We start from the raw sequence: 20,416 nt of genomic DNA, 5'->3' as shown, positions 1-20,416 counted from the left end.
ATAAAGTGTAACATTCTATTCAACTCTTGAGAATTCCTGGCCCTTGAATTTTCAGAATGGGAAAGGAGTACTAAGAATGACATTAAGAGCTTTGAATCTACTAATAGACAGCACACAAGTGCATTACAAATGAAGAAGGAACACCCCACCTTATTCTGTAATTGTTCCAGTAGTCCCCCCTTTCAAGCATCCTGTGTGGCAGAGTCTACACTCTCCTACGTTCACCACATCAGCCTCTTCAACTCATGGACTCATGGAAATGGGAATGGAAGTCAGTTATCCTCATTCCTGACTAATTGCTTAAGAAAGGGATAAAATAGTAATTGGTTCTAGAAAAAAACCAAAATTCTGTTAATTGCTCAAAACCAGTCATTGCTTACAAATGGTAAACTAGAAACTAGTGTCAGGAGACTATTTCTTGTGCAGCATGATCAGCACATCGAATGGATTGCTAGTTGCACTAGCAAAACAACATTCAGATATAATGAGATGGACAAATAAATTAAGTTCCCTTCCTTGTCTTTAATTATCTTGTCACTGAGAAAGGCTGCTTAAATATATAGATGAAAATAAAAGTAATAATTATTCAGGAGTAGGAAATAAGTCACAGACAATAGGAGTTAGTTGAGCTGTAATTGTTGAAAATTGCTGCCCTGTTATTGCATAGATGGAGCATATCTGGATGCCTCTTAAGAAAAAATTGTAAAGAAATCTTCATTTTAATCAGATTTCTGAGATTGAAGATTGAAAGAGAAAAGAAGACATTAGCTTTATTTGTCACTTGCACATCATAATATACAGTGAAATGAAGTTTTGCATCAACAACCAATATGGTTGTGCTTGGGGCGGCCTGCAAGTGTTGCCATGCTTCTGGAGCCAACATAGTATGCCAACAACTCACTAACCTATTCCTGAATATTTGTCTTTGGAATGTGGGAGGGAAACAGGGCACCCAAAGGAAACCCAGGAGGTTGTGCGGAGATCGTGCAAACTCCTTACAGACAGCAGTGGGAATTGAACCCCAATTGGTTATCACTGGTGCTGTAAAGAGATGTGCTAAACTGTTACACTACCACAGTGGGGGTTGTGGTAGACAAAATGATCACATGTAACTCTAATCCCACACCAATCTGGTTGACTCTGAGATTTCCTCAAAGATCCTTGAAAACCAGAGAAATTCTCAGGGAAACTATAAACACCAACATTTGTGGAGATTCTCACATCCAGAACAGAAAAGAACGCAAACGTTGCAATGTCAGTAAGTCTGATTAACATAGAACACCCTGCTAAGGTAAATGATCAGCTGAGCTACAGTATTTGGATTGGTGATGGGAAGAACTCCTGACTTCTCTTTTGAAAACTACAATGGATCAAAGCCCACAGGAATTAATAAAAGGTGACAGATGGGAACCTCTGTTCAACATCTCTTCTGATGATTTAATGCAGTGGCCTCACTAGAAGAACCACTACTTCGCCATGCCAGTGACCTGGATTCAGTCCTCCTCTCTGAGGCTGTTTCTATGGAGTTTGTACATTCTTCCAATGACTTGTGGTGTTGACCACAAATGTCCTCTGGTGGTGTCATTTCCTATCAAAGATCTGGTGCTCTGATTTCCTCTGGCATCTCCAGAATGGGTCAGATGATAGATTAGTTGTCGACTCTAAATTATCTCCAGGCATAAATGAATGCCTGGAGATAATTTAGTACTATAGCACTTTTATATTGCTTTTATATTTGTGTGCTGTAGCACTTTTTTTATTCGCAGTTATTTTGTAAATAACACTATTCTTTGCTTTTCTGGTCAGATGCTAACTGCATTTCATTGGCTTTGTATCTGTACTCGGCACAATGACAATAAAGTTGAATCTAATCTAATCTATAGAGAGGGGATGAATAAAATCTGATGAGTGTAAATCTGTGTTTGAAGGTGGTGTGAACTCAGTGGATTGTTGGGCCTGTTTTTGTGCTATAGGACTCAGACTATATTTCTAGGATACATGCTGTCCCCAGCTTAAGCAAGGTTCTGTTCCTGTCAACAGCTTGCAACATGTTGTGGCTATGAACTGAGTTCTCAATTGTGGCCCTGCAGTAGCCAGTGCATTACTGCCAGTCTCCCGTGGGCTTTCTTGTTTATACGGGCTGTACGTAAGTCAGGTATGTGTAGGCTGAAGAGGACCTATAGTTATATTTCGCTCATATCAACATAAAACTTTCAGTCTCCTTGCGTAATTAAGCAGGAATAACACTGATACAGCTCAATTGCAAGTGATAGCCGAAAATCATTGTATCTAAATTGATTTGTACATATTTTTTATGATGATGCTAGGTACAATTGTTATTATAGCCCACATTTCACAATGTGTAGCATATTAACCACCCTTCTGCCTACTCAGTTATATTACTAATGGAAAAAAAAAAGGAAATTGCCTTTTAAACTCGCGAGAGAGCATAGGCCATCAACTTTTCGCTGTTGATGTTTCTGTAGCAGGCAATTTCTTTTTTATGCATTCGAGTTGCTAGCTCGACACTCAACCCAGCATGGATGGAAAGTGCGCCTGGGGAGCCGGCTGGATTTGAATTTGGGAGCCTTCGCTCCGAAGTTCGCGCTGATGCCACTATGCCACCGGCCGACGTAGTGGCAGTCAACATCGAAATTGATGGACAGCGGAAGAAGTATATTACTAATGAGACTAATTATTAGACTACCAAGTTAACATTTGGATTAATTTCTGTCATTGGAGAGGATTTTAGATCAATAGGTACTTTTATTTATTTAACTTGCTCTCTGTTATCTGTTTACTTCTTTATTGTTTGCTGGATTTGTTTTGTTGCACGTTGGGTGTTTAATGGTTTTTGTTGTATGGGTTCTTTTTAATGGGTTCTATGGTGCTTCTGTATTTTGTCTGCCTTTAAGAAGTTAAATCTCAAGGTTGTATATGGTATAGGTATACTTTGTACTTTGAACTTTGTAGCACACATCAGTATTAATAACGTGCTATTATTATGTCTCAGTTGCATTTCAAAGGCAGTAGTTGCCTTGACTTGTGTAATGTGACAACAATGGTGTGCACAGTGTTGTGTAGTTGTGTGTTCTATAATTTTGACCCAGAGATGATTAGTTGCTGTAAAGTGTAAACCTTTGGCTCTGGACAGCTGAAAATGGATTCTTGGTATCAAAGGAAAACGTTACAATAAAGAAATTTCTCTAGGTAATAGTACTAAATCTATTTTTATTTATCATCTGATAGCAATGCTTTTAAATTAGGCTATCTGTAAGGGACCATATTAACTTGCAGAGTTGAAGTGCCTGATGACCTTAGAAATAAATTATTAATTGTAATTTTCCCCACATGTATGATATTTACATGCATTGATTATTATGCATTGCCTCCAAGGTTGCTTCAATATTTAGATTATGGCAGTCACAAAACCTTCTGGAAAATTAGATCTTATGATACTATTTTTGAATTTTGAGTGTTATTATTTGCTCCCACTACTGTAATTATTATGGCTATTATTTATATGATACCAGTTTTGGATCCAGTTGTTTAATGATTTTTAATTATTGATTTGAGACAACTTCAAGTGAACAGAGGAGACAGAGGTTTTTGTCACTTTGGCAATTTCTAATGAAGACACATGATAGGATTGTGTTAATTCACTACAACAGATACCAACATTTGAAAATTTATTAACTTTTAATATCACTTATTTGTTGGGAATAGTAACGAATGGTAACATTAGAACATGGTTATTTTCCGAGGTCATAACCTTGTACTTCCTCTTCCTAGGATGAACTGGACCTCACTGATAAACACAGGGAAGCCATGTTTGCACTTCCTGCAGAGAAGAAATGGCAAATCTACTGCAGTAAGAAAAAGGTAAGAAAAAGTATTCAAGTTCATGCTTCGAAATTATTTTTAAGTGCAGAAGAAATAAATGTATGAATTTGAAGCCAAGCATCTCTTGCTTACGATATGTATGAATAGAATAAACTTATAATGCACCATTGCCTCTCTGTATTTTCCCTTATTTAGACTTTACCTTCTGTCCTATATTTCACTAATTTCTCTCATTCACAGCTTCAAATGGTACCATGAAATTTCACAAGAAAGCACTCAAAATGCTGTTGAATTGTGCAATATTCAAGCAGTGAAAGATCCTGCACATGGTGTCATGAATGCTGACAACCTTGCAACTGTAGGGAGTGGGAGAAAGGATGGTGACAGCAGAAGCAGTATAATAAATGGCTAGTGGAGGAAGGAATTAAACAACAATTATACAGTTAAACAATTAATTCAGTTAAAAATTCCTGGTGATAAAATCATTGAAGGTTACATTATCATTATAATGGAAGAAAGAAGTTCATGTAATTTGATAAATTATGTTTAAAGTAGCCAAGTGCAAACAGTTGTACATTTTCAGTGTCTTGAAGATTTCTTTGCATAAATGAGGAAAAGTGGTCTCATAACTTACCATGATCTGCTAATGACTTTTTATGCAGAGGCTTTTCTCTTTGTAGATGAAGCTTTCTTAAGGACTTTAAGGAACAATATACACCATGATTACAGAATAGACACAACGTGCTCTCTTTGTGTATTGCTTTTGATTTATTGGTGAGCAGGTGAAGATCACAGGAATGACATACTGGTTTGGAGGTTCATTGATCATTGTAATTTGGGTAGGGCAGGGTTAGATAGGTGGATGGCAGGCAGGAAGGACCTGTATCTCTAAATAAGTTAATCAACTAAACTTATTGCTAGCACGTTACATTACTGTGGTCTTAATTTTATGAGTTTATCTAAAAATAAACATTTGCTTTCATGCATGCATAGAACATAGTATTTTGGATTTATTGCATGTGCTGATGATTAGCAACTATTATTACAGTTTTTTAAACTGGGTGGCCCTTGTCGATTGAGGCAAGTGAAAAGTGATATTTGAATATGAGGATGGCTTTAAGGAATGTACCAGCCTGATATCTTTAAGTATGGGCTTGTAATTCAGATCTGAGAAGAAATGCCAACTTTTGAACTTGGAATGTTAGGGAACACCAGACTTGGGTGATCCCTACAATGGAAATGGTTGAGATGAGCTGAGTACTTAAAGTGGGTATGATTTCATAATTTTTCAAAGTGGTAGGGTATGTTGAGCATAGGTTAGTAATGTGCAACACACATAAAAGTTGCTGGTGAACACAGCAAGCCAGGCAGCATCTCTAGGAAGAGGTGCAGTCGACGTTTCAGGCCGAGACCCTTCGTCAGGGACTGACTTTTATGTGTGTTGCTTGAATTTCCAGCATCTGCAGAATTCCTGTTGTTTGCGGTTAGTAATGTGAATGTGTTCTGGGACTTCATAAATACATAGCAGCAAATCATCAAGATCATGCTAAAATACTGTTGGACCACAAGTGAAGTACTGCTTAGGCATACATTTGTGAGAGTACGTGTAGACGAAATTTCAGCTACAAGGTTAGACAGCAGAGGCTGGCATTGCTTGCTTCCTTGGAGCAAAGAAGATTCTGGAGAAATTTGATAGAAATGAAGGAGATATTCACACAAAATGCTGGTGAAACGCAGCAGGCCAGGCAGCATCTATAGGAAGAAGTACAGTCGATGTTTTGGGCCAAGATCCTTTGTCAGGACTAACTGAAAGAAGAGGATAGTAAAAGATTTGAGAGGGGGAGGGGGAGATCCGAAATGATAGGAGAGGACAGGAGGGAGAGGGATGAAGCTAAGAGCTGGAAAGTTGATTGGCAAAAGGGATACAAGGCTGGAGAAGGGAGAGGATCATGGGACAGGAGGCCCAGGGAGAAGGAAAAGGGGGAGGGGGGGGAACCCAAGGATAGGCAAGGGGTATAGTCAGAGGGACAGAGGGAGAAAAAGGAGAGAGAGAGAGAAAGAATGTGTGTATATAAATAAATAACAGATGGGGTACGAGGGGGAGGTGGGGCATTAGCGGAAGTTAGAGAAGTCAGTGTTCATGCCATCAGGTTGGAGGCTACCCACACAGAATATAAGGTGTTGTTCCTCCAACCTGAGTGCTGCTTCATCTTGACAGTAGAGGAGGCCATGGATAGACATAAGATGAAGCCACACTCAGGTTGGAGGAACAACACCTTATATTCCATCTGGGTAGCCTCCAACCTGATGGCATGAACATTGACTTCTCTAACTTCCATTAATGCTCCTCCTCCCCTTCTTACTCCATCCCTTATTTATTTATTATTTTTTCCTTTTTTTTTCTCTCTCTCTCTGTCCTCACAGTAACTCCTTTCCTCCTCTCCATTTTCCTCTCGTGCTCACCTCCCCCTTTCTTTCTCCCCAGGCCTCCGTCCCATGATCCTCTCCCTTCTTCAGCCTTGTATCCCTTTTGCCAATCAACTTTCCAGCTCTTAGCTTCATCCACCCCCCCTCCCCCCATCTTCTATCATTTCGGATCTCCCCCTCCCCCTCCCACTTTCTAACCTCTTACTATCTCTTCTTTCAGTTAGTCCTGATGAAGGATCTCGGCCCGAAACGTCGACTGTACTTCTTCCTATAGATGCTGCCTGGCCTGCTGCGTTTCACCAGCATTTTATGTGTATTGCTTGAATTTGCAGCATCTGCAGATTTCCTCGTGTTTGGGGAGGAGATATTGACTGGTTCCAATCATTTAACTGTTCTCATTTGTTCATGGACTATGGAATACAGATTTACTTTTATGCAAGAGGCATATAAGGAACAACATTCTCTCAGGGATGAATAGTAATGATTTGGGATTTGAAACTGCAAGGGAACTGGAAATGGAAGCACCCTTTTCAATTAGGGTTTATGGGAAAATTTTCTGCAGAGGCAAAAGGAAAGAGTGGGGTGAATGGAAATGTTGGGTCACTAGACTACTGGTGTAATAACTATGGTATGATATTAACTTTTTTCAAGGTATTTAGACATTTTAAAATGAACATTTAGATATGTTAAAATAAATACAGGTAATTCAAAATCTATAAATTTTCTGTAACTTGTGATTTTCCTTTGCCTTTGTTCCTCTCTATTGAATTGAGTACAATTGCTGCCAGGGAAGTAGAAGTTTGTGCATTGTATTAAAAACTTCCAACCTCTCAATGATTATTTGCTTTTAAATTGCCAGCAGAATACTGTGAAAGTGATTGTCCTATGAGGAAAGATTGAGCAGGCTGGGTATTTTCCATTTAACTCTGGAAGAATCAGAGATGATCTTACTGCAAGATAGAACATCTCAAGAGGAATGGAAAAAGTAGTTGTGAGAGTGGATGCTAGTATGATGACACTAGAACTTGGGCTGTAATTGTTGGGGTGTCAGTTTAAGAAGTAAATGAGGATAAAGTTATTTTGAGGTCATCATGAATCTTTGGAATTTTGTCTCCATGAGTTATGGAGGATGCCTTTGAATATATTCAAGATGGAGGAAGATGAAATTTGAACTTTAGGAAGGCTGGGGGTTGTAGAGTGTAGAAAGGAATTGATGTCAAGTCCAGATCAATAATATTGAATGGCAGAGCCGCCTCAGAGGATCATATGCCCTCCTCCTATTTCTTTTTACCATTTATTTCTAAATAAAATTAGACCAACAAACTCTGAAACCAAGCTCCTTCTGAATTAACCAAAATGTGACATTATAGATTACGTGTATTGTACCAAGCAGTATAGTTTGGAGAGAAATTTGGATTTCATCTTTCATACCTGTGATTTTTGCATAATACATTCTTAAGTTCTGTGCAGTATCACAAAAAAAGTAAAAAAAGATACCATTTCCTCTTCAACCTGATCTCTGTGTCCAGAGTATGATGAAAATGATAATATTTCTTCATCTTAAGTAGTTACCTACCTAAGCTTGAAAAGACAAGTGTCTTTTAAGAGATTTCTTTCGTATTCATTTCAGTCAAAATTGACCTCCCTTCAAACTTTCATGTGTAGGCTGAAGGTATTTTGATTTGTTCTTGATAATGTTATAAACAGTCCCATTTTTAATTAGGTTAATTAATACAGTGGAAACAATCTTTTATAAAGGTGAAAATAAAATATAGGCATGGCAAAAATTTGACTGAAGAACAAAAATGTGAGTACAACTATTTTTTCTCTGGGAAGCTTGTTTGAGATTTATGTTGCTAGGAGCTTGGGAAAATTGGGAACAGGGGTGGGGGAATAATTGCCATTATTTCTAAAGGAAATTCTAAGCAACAAATTCTGAAGCCAAGGGGCTTTTCAATTGAGCAAAATGAGGTGCAAATCAGCTCTGATCTAATTGTTTGAACTGTACCACAGAGTTGGTTAATTGTGGCTGATTTGCATCTCAGACTTGTTTGTCTGAAATTGTTTCAGAGCTTTGGATTTTTGTAATGTAAGGTTGTCAGATCCAGTCAAGAAAGCTCCAGTAATTTCTAAAGATCAATTTAATCTTAACATAAAAATGCTCTTGATTTGCTCAGAGTCCTCAGTAATTTATAAACTTTACTGAGGCTTTAGAGACTACTGGCAGAAAAGCTCTGCACAACGTTGGAAGGTTATTTTATGTTACAATTGTGCACAGGATTCTAGGCTACTTATTCTTGCCCGAAAATCTAATTTTGAGTCTGATATTTGTAGTACTGGGAAGTCGGGTGGCCATGAATTACACACATGAGAGATGGAGAGGTGAGGAACAATGTGCAAGTGTTCATTTTGCTTACAAGTCATAATCCCAGAACGCCCTCACATTATGTTCAGTACATAACACATAGGGGAGCTTGACAGCAAGCTGTAAGGGTCAAAGTATAAGTGAATACATAACATAACCCTCCCCTCCTTATTTTAAAGGGTTATTCCCCTTCCCATATACTGTTAACTTTCAATGGTGTAATCAAATTCTAACCAACAACAACATTTTCAGAATCAGGTTTAATATCATCGGCTTATGTCATGAAATTTGTTAACTTGCGGCAGTAGTACAATGGAATACATGACAATAAAGAAAAAATAGTAAGTAAATCAATTACAGCAAGTATATATATAAATAGTTAAATAAAAAGTAGTGCAAAACAGAAATAATATTTTTTTAAAAAAGTGAAATGGTGTTCATGGGGTCAATGTCCATTTAGGGGAAGAAGCTGTTCCTGAATCACTGAGTGTGTGTCTTCAGGCTTCTGTTCAGGCTGGGTTAATGGTTGCCTTCAAATCTCCACAAGCCATGAAGACCCATCCCTTAGGACAGGGGCCACAGAAGTTGCCCACTTAGTTACACACAGTAAGGTTCTAATACCTTACTCTGGACTAGTCTTTCCAATTCAGCCTCTACCTTTGGTTTGGGAACATGTGTAACAGGTCTTTCCTTCAGATATTTGGGTGTTGTGTCAGGCTTACCAGGCAGCTTAGCAGTGGTTCCTTTCATGCTGCCCAGTTCACCTCTGAATACTTGTGTGTGTTTCTTCAGTAGCTCTTGTAGACCAGTGCTTCCACCAATCAAGCGCACCTTGTGCTAGTTGAGCTTGAGCTGATCCAAGCACAAACAGCCCAAAAGCACTGGATAACTACCTTTAACTATGTACCATTTGTTAGTCTCACTGTAACATGTACTAAGTCCCTCACTGGAACAACTTCACCAGTGCAAGTCTTTAAAGTCAACCTTGCCCATTCTGGTGTGAGATGTTGCAATTTTCCTTGTAAACTATCTCTTGACATCAGTGAAACAGCAGGACCTCTGTCCACCTGCATACTCACTGTGACTATATTCAACCGGGGGGGGGGGGGGGGCGGTGGAATTACCCAATAGCCATATCTGTGTCCTACTATGTCCTAGAACAGATAAAACATGCAAAGCTACTTCAACCACAATGAGAGTCACTCAGTCCATCCTCATTATGCTCCATCTTGTTCACTTTTCTTCTTGTTTTTCCAAAAGTCATTATTCTTTATTACGTTGTTTTAGCTTGACAGTGTCTTTTACTTTTATGTGTCCCATTTTGCCACAGTTTCGGCGGTCTAAATCCTTATACTGGCATTCTTTTGCTGAATGCCCAGTTTTGGACAATGGTAACATTGATTGCCAATAAGTGTCCTATTCTTAAAGTCAGTATAATCTTTATGAACTTGAGAAGATACACTTAATAACTGTGCTTCTTTAGTTGCCACCTCCATAGATGTATTAATCCCATTTGCTTTGTGTAATAATAGTAAGTCTTATGTAAGCAAATGTTTCTGAATTGCCGCACTGTGCAGACCACGTACAAGTCTATCACAATACGTGTCATTCAGCAATTGCCCAAAGTCAGTGTTCAGCAGATCAAAAATTCAAAGCAGATTTATTGTGGAAGTACATATATGTCACTATATACAATCCTGAGAATTATTTTCTTGCAGGCATACTCAATAAATCCATTAAAGAATGACAACCAGAATAGAATCAATGGATGACCGCACCAGCTTTGGTGTTCAACCATCGTGCAAAAGACAATAAGCTATTCAATACAAGAAAGAAAAATAATAATTATAAATAGATAAGGAATGAATATTGAGAACATGAGATGAGGAGTCCTTGAAAGTGAGTCCATAGGTTGTGGGAGCACTTCCACAATGGGGCGAGTGAAGGTATCCTCTTTGGTTCCACAGCCTGATGGGTGAGGGATAATAACTGTTCCTGAACCTGGTGGTGTGGGTCCTGAAGCTCCTGTACCTCCCTGATGGCAGCAGAGAAAAGAGCATGATCTGGGTGGTGGGAGGTCCCTGATGTTGCCTCCCCCCTCCCTTTCCCCTCTCTCATTTGTTTTATTTAACCATCCCGTTCCTGCTTCTCCCCTCGGATTCTTCACTCACCAGGCTTCCTGTGGCTGTTTTCTTTCTGCTTGCCCACGTGATACTGCATTACGTTGGCAGTGTTGCAAACCGACTTTTCTTGCTGAAGGGAACAAAACAATGAATGGTGAGGACTTGTCACCTCATTGCCATTTATTATGTTTGCGATTCTGGAAGGCTGGGTGGCCGTGAATAACACATGGAGAGGAGAGGAGAAGAACAAACGTGCAGCTGTTAATTTTGCTTGTAATTCATCTACCCAGAATGCCCTCTCACATTATGTTCAGTGCATTACACACAGGGAACCTTGACAGTAACCCGCCAGGGTCAAATTACATAACATTGAGCAATGCTTTTTATGTTGACATTACAATTGAAACTCTCTGCATGAACCCCAGTATCAGTGTACACACAGCTTCCAGAATCTGTTATTCGACGATTTGGAAATCTCAGTGGTTTGGTATTTGACTCACCCAGATGATTTTCCCCAGTCTTCCTTTTGACAGTCTGGGCTTTGGTCCCTGTGAGCTATTTCAAATCATTGTGTTCACTGGAAAATGTACTTCATTATTGTTTTACCTCTGAAACAATGAATTGAAAGTGCATTGGAAAGTTAATTATAATAATATACAAAGGTTCAGAGTCTCCCAGCCTGGAACCATCAGAATCCCAAATCTGCCAGGTTATCAGAGTTTTGCCAATGAAGGCAATGCCCCAGCTGCAGGATTTGTTGTGCTTATAAGGTATGCCCGTCATCTGGCTTCTTGCAGGTTTTTACATGAGTAAGTTTAAGGGCATCTTGCCACTCTATCTTGATCTTTGTTTTCTGTGCTATGGGTCATTCTCCCACCTCAGGCCTACGTCAGCCCTATTCAATATTTAACTATACAGCAAAATCAAATTTTATCTCCTCCCTTGATAAATTAAATTTATATCTCTAATATACAAAATCTATTTTATTCTGTGCTCTTTCTTGGCCTTCTGCTTAAATAGAAATTGCTGTTAATCCATTTAAAGTGAAGGCAAAGTTTTCTTTTTTACTTTTATTTGCAATTAGACTTCTAGTTTAAATTTTAACAGTACAAAACTTCTGCCTTCTTGATTCCCACCCAATTCAAAATAAATTATTAAGTGTTTCTTCCAGGTCACTGCATCAGTCTTGAAGTTAATAGGAACCACTAATTATTATAGCTCAGGGAATGAATTGATTTAATGATGAGTTCACCCAGTGTAAAAAACCTGTTCCAAATTTTATTAATAAATCATTGAGTTCTTAAAATAATTAACTACATTGCCCTCTGCTGCTCTTTTATTAATAAATAGCACGTCTCCAAAGTAAATGTCTCTTGTACTAAACTTAAGATTTGTTTTATATGAACTCCAACCCAAAGTTCTTTCAGTTGAATTTTCTTCCTAATAAAACATATACTTGGAATATTGCAATTCACACTTAGAATATTTTGTTTAGTTGTAGATGCCACGTTTATAGGAAGGTTGTGGAAACCTTAGAGAACCTGCAGAGGAGATTTACCAGGATGAGGCCTGAATTGAAAACCATGTTTTATGAGGATAGGTTAAGCAAGCTAGGGCTTAGTAGAAGTGTTAAAGATAATAAGAGACATTGATGGAATGGTCAGCCAGGGTTGAAATTGCTAATTCAAGCCTCAGATGGTTGAGGAAGTTTGGTATGGGCCCCCAAATCCTAAGAACTTTCTACAGGGGCACAATTGAGAGCATCCTGACTGGCTGCATGCATCACTGCCTGGTATGGGAACTGTACCTCCCTTAATCACAGGACTCTGCAGAGAGTGGTGCGGATAGCCCAGCACATCTGTAGTTGTGAAATTTACAAAGACGAGTGTGTAAAAAGGGCCCGTAGGATCATTGGGGACTCGAGTCACCCCAACCATAATCTATTCCAGCTGCTACCATCCAGGAAACGGTACCACAGCATAAAAGCCAGGACCAACAGGCTCTGGGACAGCTTCTTCCACCAGGCCATCAGACTGATTAACTCACGCTGGTTTGAGTGTATTCTGTGTTACATAGACTGTTTTATTTATTATAAATTACTATGGTTGCACATTGCTCATTTAGACAGAGATGTAATGTAAAGATTTTTACTCGTGTGTGAAGGATGTAAGAAATAAAGTCAATTCAATTCATAACTAACGTGTTGGGAGGTAAGTATAGGGGGAGATATCAGAAGCAGGTTTCTTACATAGTAATCGGCGCGTGGAATGCACTGCCAAGGTTGGTCATAGAGGCAGATCCATTAATGATGCTTGAGAGATAATTAGGTAAGCACATAGATGAAAGAAAAATGGAAGGGAAGGGTAAGATTGATCTTGGAATAGGTTAAGGGGTTGGCACAACATTGTAGGCTGAAGAGCTTCTACTGTTCTGTGCTCTATTCTTGTCTCAATTTCATGTAATATTATGAACAAATCTCAACAGATCAATTTATTGTCAACAAATCTAGCTTGCCACAATTTTTGATGTTTTTTTGTTCCATTTCCCACATAGATTGATGTGCAAGCACTCCCTATTCCATTTGCCATGTAAGCTTTTCACCAAAGTAAGGATTTGCTAGTGGGTGGGGCTGCCGCTGACCTCTCTGCACTCCTTGTGTCATATTCAGTTTCCTGTCCCATCTACGTCACCACTGTCCATGTCTCCAGACCGTAACACTTCACGTTACAAAGATTTTCACCTCACATTAGCCAAACCCATATCAGACCTCCCTAGGGAAGCTAGTGTAGAAAAGCTTTTTATTCTTTCTTTTAAAAAAATTAATAACTCTTTAGTATAAAGGTCAGAAGGTAGTCATGTTAAAATGTGAAGTATTTGCTCATTATTGTTGCCATGAGATTTTTGGTTGTTATCTTTTAAGTTTGAAATGTATTACAAATTGGTCTACGGCTGAAAAGAACTTAAACTGGAATCCTTTACTGTCTTCTGTTTGATGACTTTCACATACCCTTATTCTTGAGAGCAGCCTTTCTCAACCTTTTTTGCCCTGGAGGAACCCTTGAAATAATTTTCATGTCTTGGGGAACTGCTGCATAAAAATTATTATATCTACAGCTCACTGTATGGTAGAGTAATCATAACTTGTAGATATAATAATCCAAAAATAATTTTCAATGCTATTTTGAATAGAGAATGAATCTTTAGCTAACCTTTCTTGAAAAAAACAGATAGCTGAGCCTAGCTTGCCTTTCTTGAAATTAATCTCTTTTCTTTCCCTTACATAATTTTTAAAAACTCATAAGGCAAACATAAATGTTTTCTTCCTAAGTGACATGATCAGGCTCAAATATAGTCCAAACGATAAATTTCTTTTAAATAACTGGCTTAAGCCAAAATGGGATTCCATTTTTCTGAAAGTAGGCTTGGTGGATTTACTTTAAATAAAGGTTGTAAATTGATTTTAATTAATGCTGCATACAACATGAAAACTTATTGACAACGCTGAGTAGTAAGGTTACTAAAAACCATAAGCTAGAGGAATATGAATAAAAATACAGCCTAAGACACATCTTTATACAAGGCTTTGATAAAACGTTTTCTTACTAAGTAACATAATCAGGCTCAAATATAGCTAACATGTGAAACCTGTGCTTGTTTTTTGCTGCACAAATACTCAATTATGGGGAGAAGCGGCAGAAGGTTGTAAATCTAGCCAGCTCCATCTTGGGTACCAGCCTACAAAGTACCCAGAACATCTTCAGGGAGCGGTGTCTCAGAAAGGCAGTTTAAGGACCTCCAGCACCCAGGGCATGCACTTTTCTCACTGTTACCATCAGGTAGGAGGTACAGAAGCCTGAAGGCACACACTCAGCGATTCAGGAACAGCTTCTTTCCCTCTGCCATCCGATTCCTAAATGGACATTGAACCCTTGGACACTACCTCACTTTTTTAATATACAGTATTTCTGTTTTTTCACATTTTTAAAATTTATTCAATATACATATACTGTAATTGATTTACTTATTATTATTTTTATTTTATTGTTTTCCTCTTCAATGTATTGCATTGAACTGCTGCTGCTAAGTTAACAAATTTCATGTCACAGGCCAGTGATAATAAATCTGATTCTGAAATTACTAAAGTTGATTGTTTCATTTCCAGCTCATTAACAATCTTTTTAACAATTAAAATGGTGCCAACTCTTATATGATGTAGAGAAATGTCTGATAACTCTTAAAATTTTGAAGTGGATAACTACGATTAAATCTGATTTTCAGAGAGATGGTGAAGCTCTATGGCTAGTGATCGGTTGTTGCTAATCATAAAGATTAAGATTTAAAACTAGTTTTATTTGTCACATGTACTATACATTGAAACATCAAGACGTACAGTGAAATGCATCGTTTTGTGTCAGCAACCAACACAGTCTGAGGATTGTACTGTAGCAGCCTGCAGGTGTCTCCATGTTTCCAATGCCAATGTGGCGTGCCCAGAACTCACCCTAACCATACATCCTTGAAGATGTGAGAAGAAACCCACGTGGTGACTGGGAGAACATACAAAGTCCTTTCAGCCGATGATCAGTTGGTGATCATAGGCACTGTAAAGCGATTGCACTAACCGCTTCACTACTGTGTCACCGCACATTGTTATAAAAATTTGAAAACTGTGAGTTCAAAGTTTCAAAGAACATTTATTATCAAAGGATGTATAAATTATATTGAGATTTGAGACAGAGATACAACTTTGAGATTAGTTTGTTTACAGACAGGCACAAAGCAAGAAACCGGAACGAACCCTATTTTGAAAAAAAGGAAAAAATAAATAAAATAAAATATAAAATAATAAAAGATAAAATTAGTGATGAAATAAATCAAGAATCTAGTTGGTCCACTAATTGTTTTAACAGAAATGAGAGTTGGGTTACTAATGTCACAAGAAATGAATTCGCTAAACACAAGTTTGTAGGTCCTTCAAAAAATTAACCTTTCTATTTTAAATTGTTGGTTCCTGGACTTAAACCTTTGCAGGTTAAAACTGACAAAAAAGAAAGGAGCCATCTGTTAAACTCTTTCCAGCACAGATTATAGGCCAAGAGGAGTTTGTGTCAAAATCATCTGGTCCCTCATTCCTGATCTCCTACAGCACTGATGACTCTTTTCATCCTGCCCTTATGCCCAGCTCTTTCCATGGGACAATCCCCTTCAGATAATTGCACTCTGCCAGCTAGCCCCAACTACAAAAATGCCCTTTTCTGAGATCTTGCCCACTTTCTTGGCAGTGAGACCTAATATTTACATAGGGTTCCAGGCAGGCAGTATATTTAAAATCACTGTGTCTGCTCCTCACATCTCTATGGCCCAGTCTGATTCAGAATTCATTGAAAATATGAAAGCTACAGCAAGGTAGAATAAAGTATGGAAACTTAATTGTTACTGTCATTAGTGTTATTTCAAATAGCAAATATAATTTTGATCATAAGTACTTTTTGATAGAATATAACTTTGCATTTATATTTTACAATGTATCCATGGTTGAATAAGTATGAGGGAGATTGAAAATCTGGCTGAGTGGTGCCATAACAACCTCTCACGCAATGTCAGCAACACCAGGGAGATGATTATTGACTTCAGTAGGACAAAACCAGAGGTCCATGAGCTAGTCTTCATCTGTGGATCAAACGCGGAGAGGGTCAGCAACTTTAAATTCCTTGGTGTTATCATTTTGGAGGATTTGTCATAACATAAAAAGCATGGCAGTGCCTCTTCTTTCTTACAAGTTTGCAAAGATTCAGAATGTCATCCAAAACTCAGACAAACTTCAAAAGATGTGTGGTGGAAAGTATATTGACTGGTTGTATCAGACGCTGGTTTGGAAATACCAATTCCCTTGAATGGAAAAGCTACAAGAAGTAGTGGATACAGACCAGTCCATTACGGATAGAGTTCTCCCCACCAGTGAGCACATCTATGCGGGGTACTATCGCAGGAAAGTGGCATCCATGGTCGAGGACCTCCACCATTCAGGCCCGTGTTCTCTTCTTGCTGCTGCTGTCAGGAAGGAGGTACAGGAGCCTCAGGATCCTCACCACCAAATTTAGGAACAGTTATTACCCTGCAGCCATCATATCTTGAATCAGAGGGGATAACTTCCCTCAACTACATTTGTTCTATCACTGAACTGATCCCACTGAACTGGACTCACTTTCAAGAACTCTTCATCTTCTCGATATTTCTTGCTTATTTATTGCTATTGTTTGCTGTCTCTTTTTGTATTTGCACAGTTTGTTGATTTTGGTTTTGCACACTAGTTGTTTGTTCATCCTGTTGTGTGTGGTCTTTCATTGATTCTGTTGTGTTTTTTGTATTTACTGTGATTGTCCGCAAGCAAATGAATCTTGGGGTTGTATATGGTGACATATATGTACTTTGATAATATATTTACTTTGAACTTCAATGAGTGACCTGTTTGTAATTTGGTATGTATTGTGCAAATGAATGAAACTGAATGAACATCATTATCTGTGAGAAGCTAATGGATGGAGCTAGGTGTTTAGGTTAACTAGATGAGCCTTGACCTGTTAATGTGATTATGACAAGTTACACTCCATGTATTTGCTAAACTGTCCAGCTCTTGGCTCCATCCCTCCCCCTCCTGTCTTCTCCTATCATTTCAGATCTCCCCCTCCCCCTCCCACTTTCAAATCTCTTACTAGCTGTTCTTTCAGTTAGGCCTGACGAAGGGTCTCAGCCCGAAATGCCGACTGTACCTCTTCCTAGAGATGCTGCCTGGCCTGATGCATTCTCCAGCAACTTTTATGTGTGTTGCTTGCTTGCCTTTATTTTTTTACAATATAAACATCATAGCTTGAGGGAGAAGTGAATTCTAAAAGCTGATCTTCCTGCAGTTTGCATTTATTAGTATATTATTTCAGCTACTGAAGAAACTGCAGTTTTTATTTCTAAATGGTGGAAGTTAACTGATTCTGAATTGCCAACCCATCAGATGCTGTAGTGTTTTCATAAGTAACCCAGCTTTTACAGTTGAAATGGAGTAACAGCAGCGAAAATCCATGAATCATGAGTAGTAGTCAGTGCGATCTAGAGAATATGCAGTGGGTAATCAATAAATTGTTTAGATGATTGTCATTCTGATGGAATCTCCCTTGAGTTCATTTAAACATTTATTGCCAACATCAATTGCCATTAATGTGGGCAAAGCGTACAGGGTGGCCAAAGCAATAGGTTGGAAAGATTAAGGGAAGAGGAACAATTTAACATATTTTTAAACATCTCAAGTTTGCCCATGTGAAATGCATTAGTTCCTGTAGAGTGGCACATCTTTTCTTCTTAGCTGGATGTTTTGTTTTGTATTTCATTCCAGGTGGGTGTATGGGGTACTGGTGATGCACATTAGGTGATATGCTACTGTGATAACTTCTGTGGAAAGATTATCTGATAATGCCCTAATCTCAGGAACATTGTGCTTTAACAAGTTAAAGTGTGCGATGGTTTATGCTGTAAAGTTCCTACATGCAATAAATTTAATAGAGGTGGGAAAAAAGGTTTTGCTTTTATAATTGTCCCTCTAATTTAGTCAGGTATACCCTCTGTTGAATGCCATTCTTGCCTTTTTGAAAGGCTGTTCAATGTTTTCTTTGTCAGTCTCCAGGTAAAGCTTATCAGTTATTTTTCATGAGCATTTTCCCTCCTGAATGAGGAGGTGCTTTAAGTCAGCTCGAGTTAAGTGTCATTGAATGCCATTAAGTGTCCATTTTCTCATTTAGATATGGTTTATTGATGGAGTACTATTGGATTTATTTGAATCTGAATACATATTTATCTATTTTTGATAAAGGAAGCATTTTTACCAAAAATTCACAGGTTCCTACTTCAGTGAGTTTCATTATACACAATGTTTCATGAAATTTCTTTCACAGGAGCAAGAAGAAAATAAAGGAGCCACCAGTTGGCCAGAGTTTTACATTGATCAGCTGAATTCTATGGCAGTTGTGAGTCCTTGTTTTACTTTGCTCTGTATCTATAAGCGCACATAATCATTAAACTTTGTCATAATTCTGTCAGTACATTTCTGCAATAAACAGTTCAAATACTTTGGGGGAGAAATTCCTCTGTTTGCTACTGTTGAATGTGTGATCGATTATCCGTTGTCAGTTGTATTCACCTGTGTATAATCAAATTCATTGGAGGCAATAAAATTATGACATATAACTGGGTTGATACCGAGGAGTTTAATGCCAGTGTCCAATTACCAACATTCCTTACTTTCATTTAATAAACAAGAGATGTTTAATAAAGAAGCTAATGCTTTATACTAAAATCTATAGCTTTAAGTTTCCATCAAGGTTTCTATAAACCTTTCAATTGAAGTTTGTAACACTTTATTGAATGTGGAATTTGCACCTTCAGTTTAGACATGATTCATTTCACATATGGTTCTGAACCAATAATACTTTCCCATGAGAATACATGTCTTGCAAATAGTTTCTTAATGCATTCCCCGAATACCAGAGTTTCAAGACGTTTGTGCATGGGGACAAATATCTTCTGGTGTAATTTGACTACCAAAGTCTTTGGTTATAAGTTGCAGGATTTTTTGTTTTGAAATGTGCAGTAGTACAATGTACAGTTTTGTCATCAATATTTCAAATATGATTTCTTAATAAGAAAATGCTTACCTCTGGGCTCCTTGGACCAAAATATGCTCATAATGCTTGAACATTTGGTGCTGTACGCAGTAAAGGATGCTTGTTTCCATGTATGCAAATAACTAAAATTTGATAATTATACTAAAGCTAATAAAATGCTGGTCTTCATCTCGGATGGGATGATATACTACAAAACAATTACTTCAGTTATTTAGGATCTTGATTGCCACATTGTGTACATTGACTTGTGAGTACAAATGGTGGATTAATGTTGGCATAATGCTGATTCACTGGAGTTAGGAAAGTACAGCACAGAAACAGGCCCTTTGACCCATCTATCCTGTGCCAAACTATTTAAACTGCCTATTCCCATCAACCTGCACCAGGACCATAGCCCTCGGAACCTTATCATCCATGTACCTATCCAAACTTCTCTTTTATCCAAATTTCACAGACATTGAAATTGAGCTTGCATGCACCACTTGCACTGGCAGCTCATTCCACACTCTCACAACCCTCTGAGTGAAGCAGTTTCCCCTCATGTTCCCCTTAAACTTTTCACCTTTCACCTTTAACTCATGACCTCTAGTTGTAGTCCCACCCAACCTCAGTGAAAAAGACCTGCTTGCATTTACCATAATCTATACCTCTATCAAATCTCCCCTCAAACTTCTACATTCCAAGGACTAACATCCTAACTTATTCAATCTTTCCTTAGAACTCAGGTCCGCCAGTCCCAGCAACATCCTTGTAGATTTTCCCTGTACTAATACAACCTTATTTACATCCTTCCTGTAGGTATGTGACCAAAACTGCACACACTACTCCAAACTAGGCTTCATCAACATCTTGTATAACTCCAACATAGCATTCCGTCTCCTGAACTCAGTACTCTGTTTTATGAAGGCCAATGTGCCAAAAGCTTTCTTTACAACCCTATCAACCGGTGATGCCACTTCCAGTGAATTATGGACCTTTATTCCCAGATC

The 20,416-nt window shown here is 38.2% G+C and overlaps 1 protein-coding gene across 3 annotated transcripts in view; it reads left to right on the top strand.

Moving 5' to 3' along the window:
* Positions 1-20,416, top strand: part of daam1a (dishevelled associated activator of morphogenesis 1a) — a 185,794-nt gene that overhangs the window by 96,190 nt on the left and 69,188 nt on the right. For all 3 annotated transcript variants that reach the window (XM_072267954.1, XM_072267963.1, XM_072267974.1), the window contains 2 exons: positions 3,793-3,882; positions 18,699-18,770. In XM_072267954.1, coding sequence (XP_072124055.1) covers positions 3,793-3,882; positions 18,699-18,770 — 162 coding nt within the window. The remainder of the gene's footprint in view (positions 1-3,792; positions 3,883-18,698; positions 18,771-20,416) is intronic.

Source organism: Mobula birostris, chromosome 1 (assembly GCF_030028105.1).
Source record: "Mobula birostris isolate sMobBir1 chromosome 1, sMobBir1.hap1, whole genome shotgun sequence".
Lineage (NCBI taxonomy): Eukaryota > Metazoa > Chordata > Chondrichthyes > Myliobatiformes > Myliobatidae > Mobula > Mobula birostris.
Note: the sequence above shows the minus strand (reverse complement) of the source record. Positions and strands in the feature narration are given on the sequence as shown.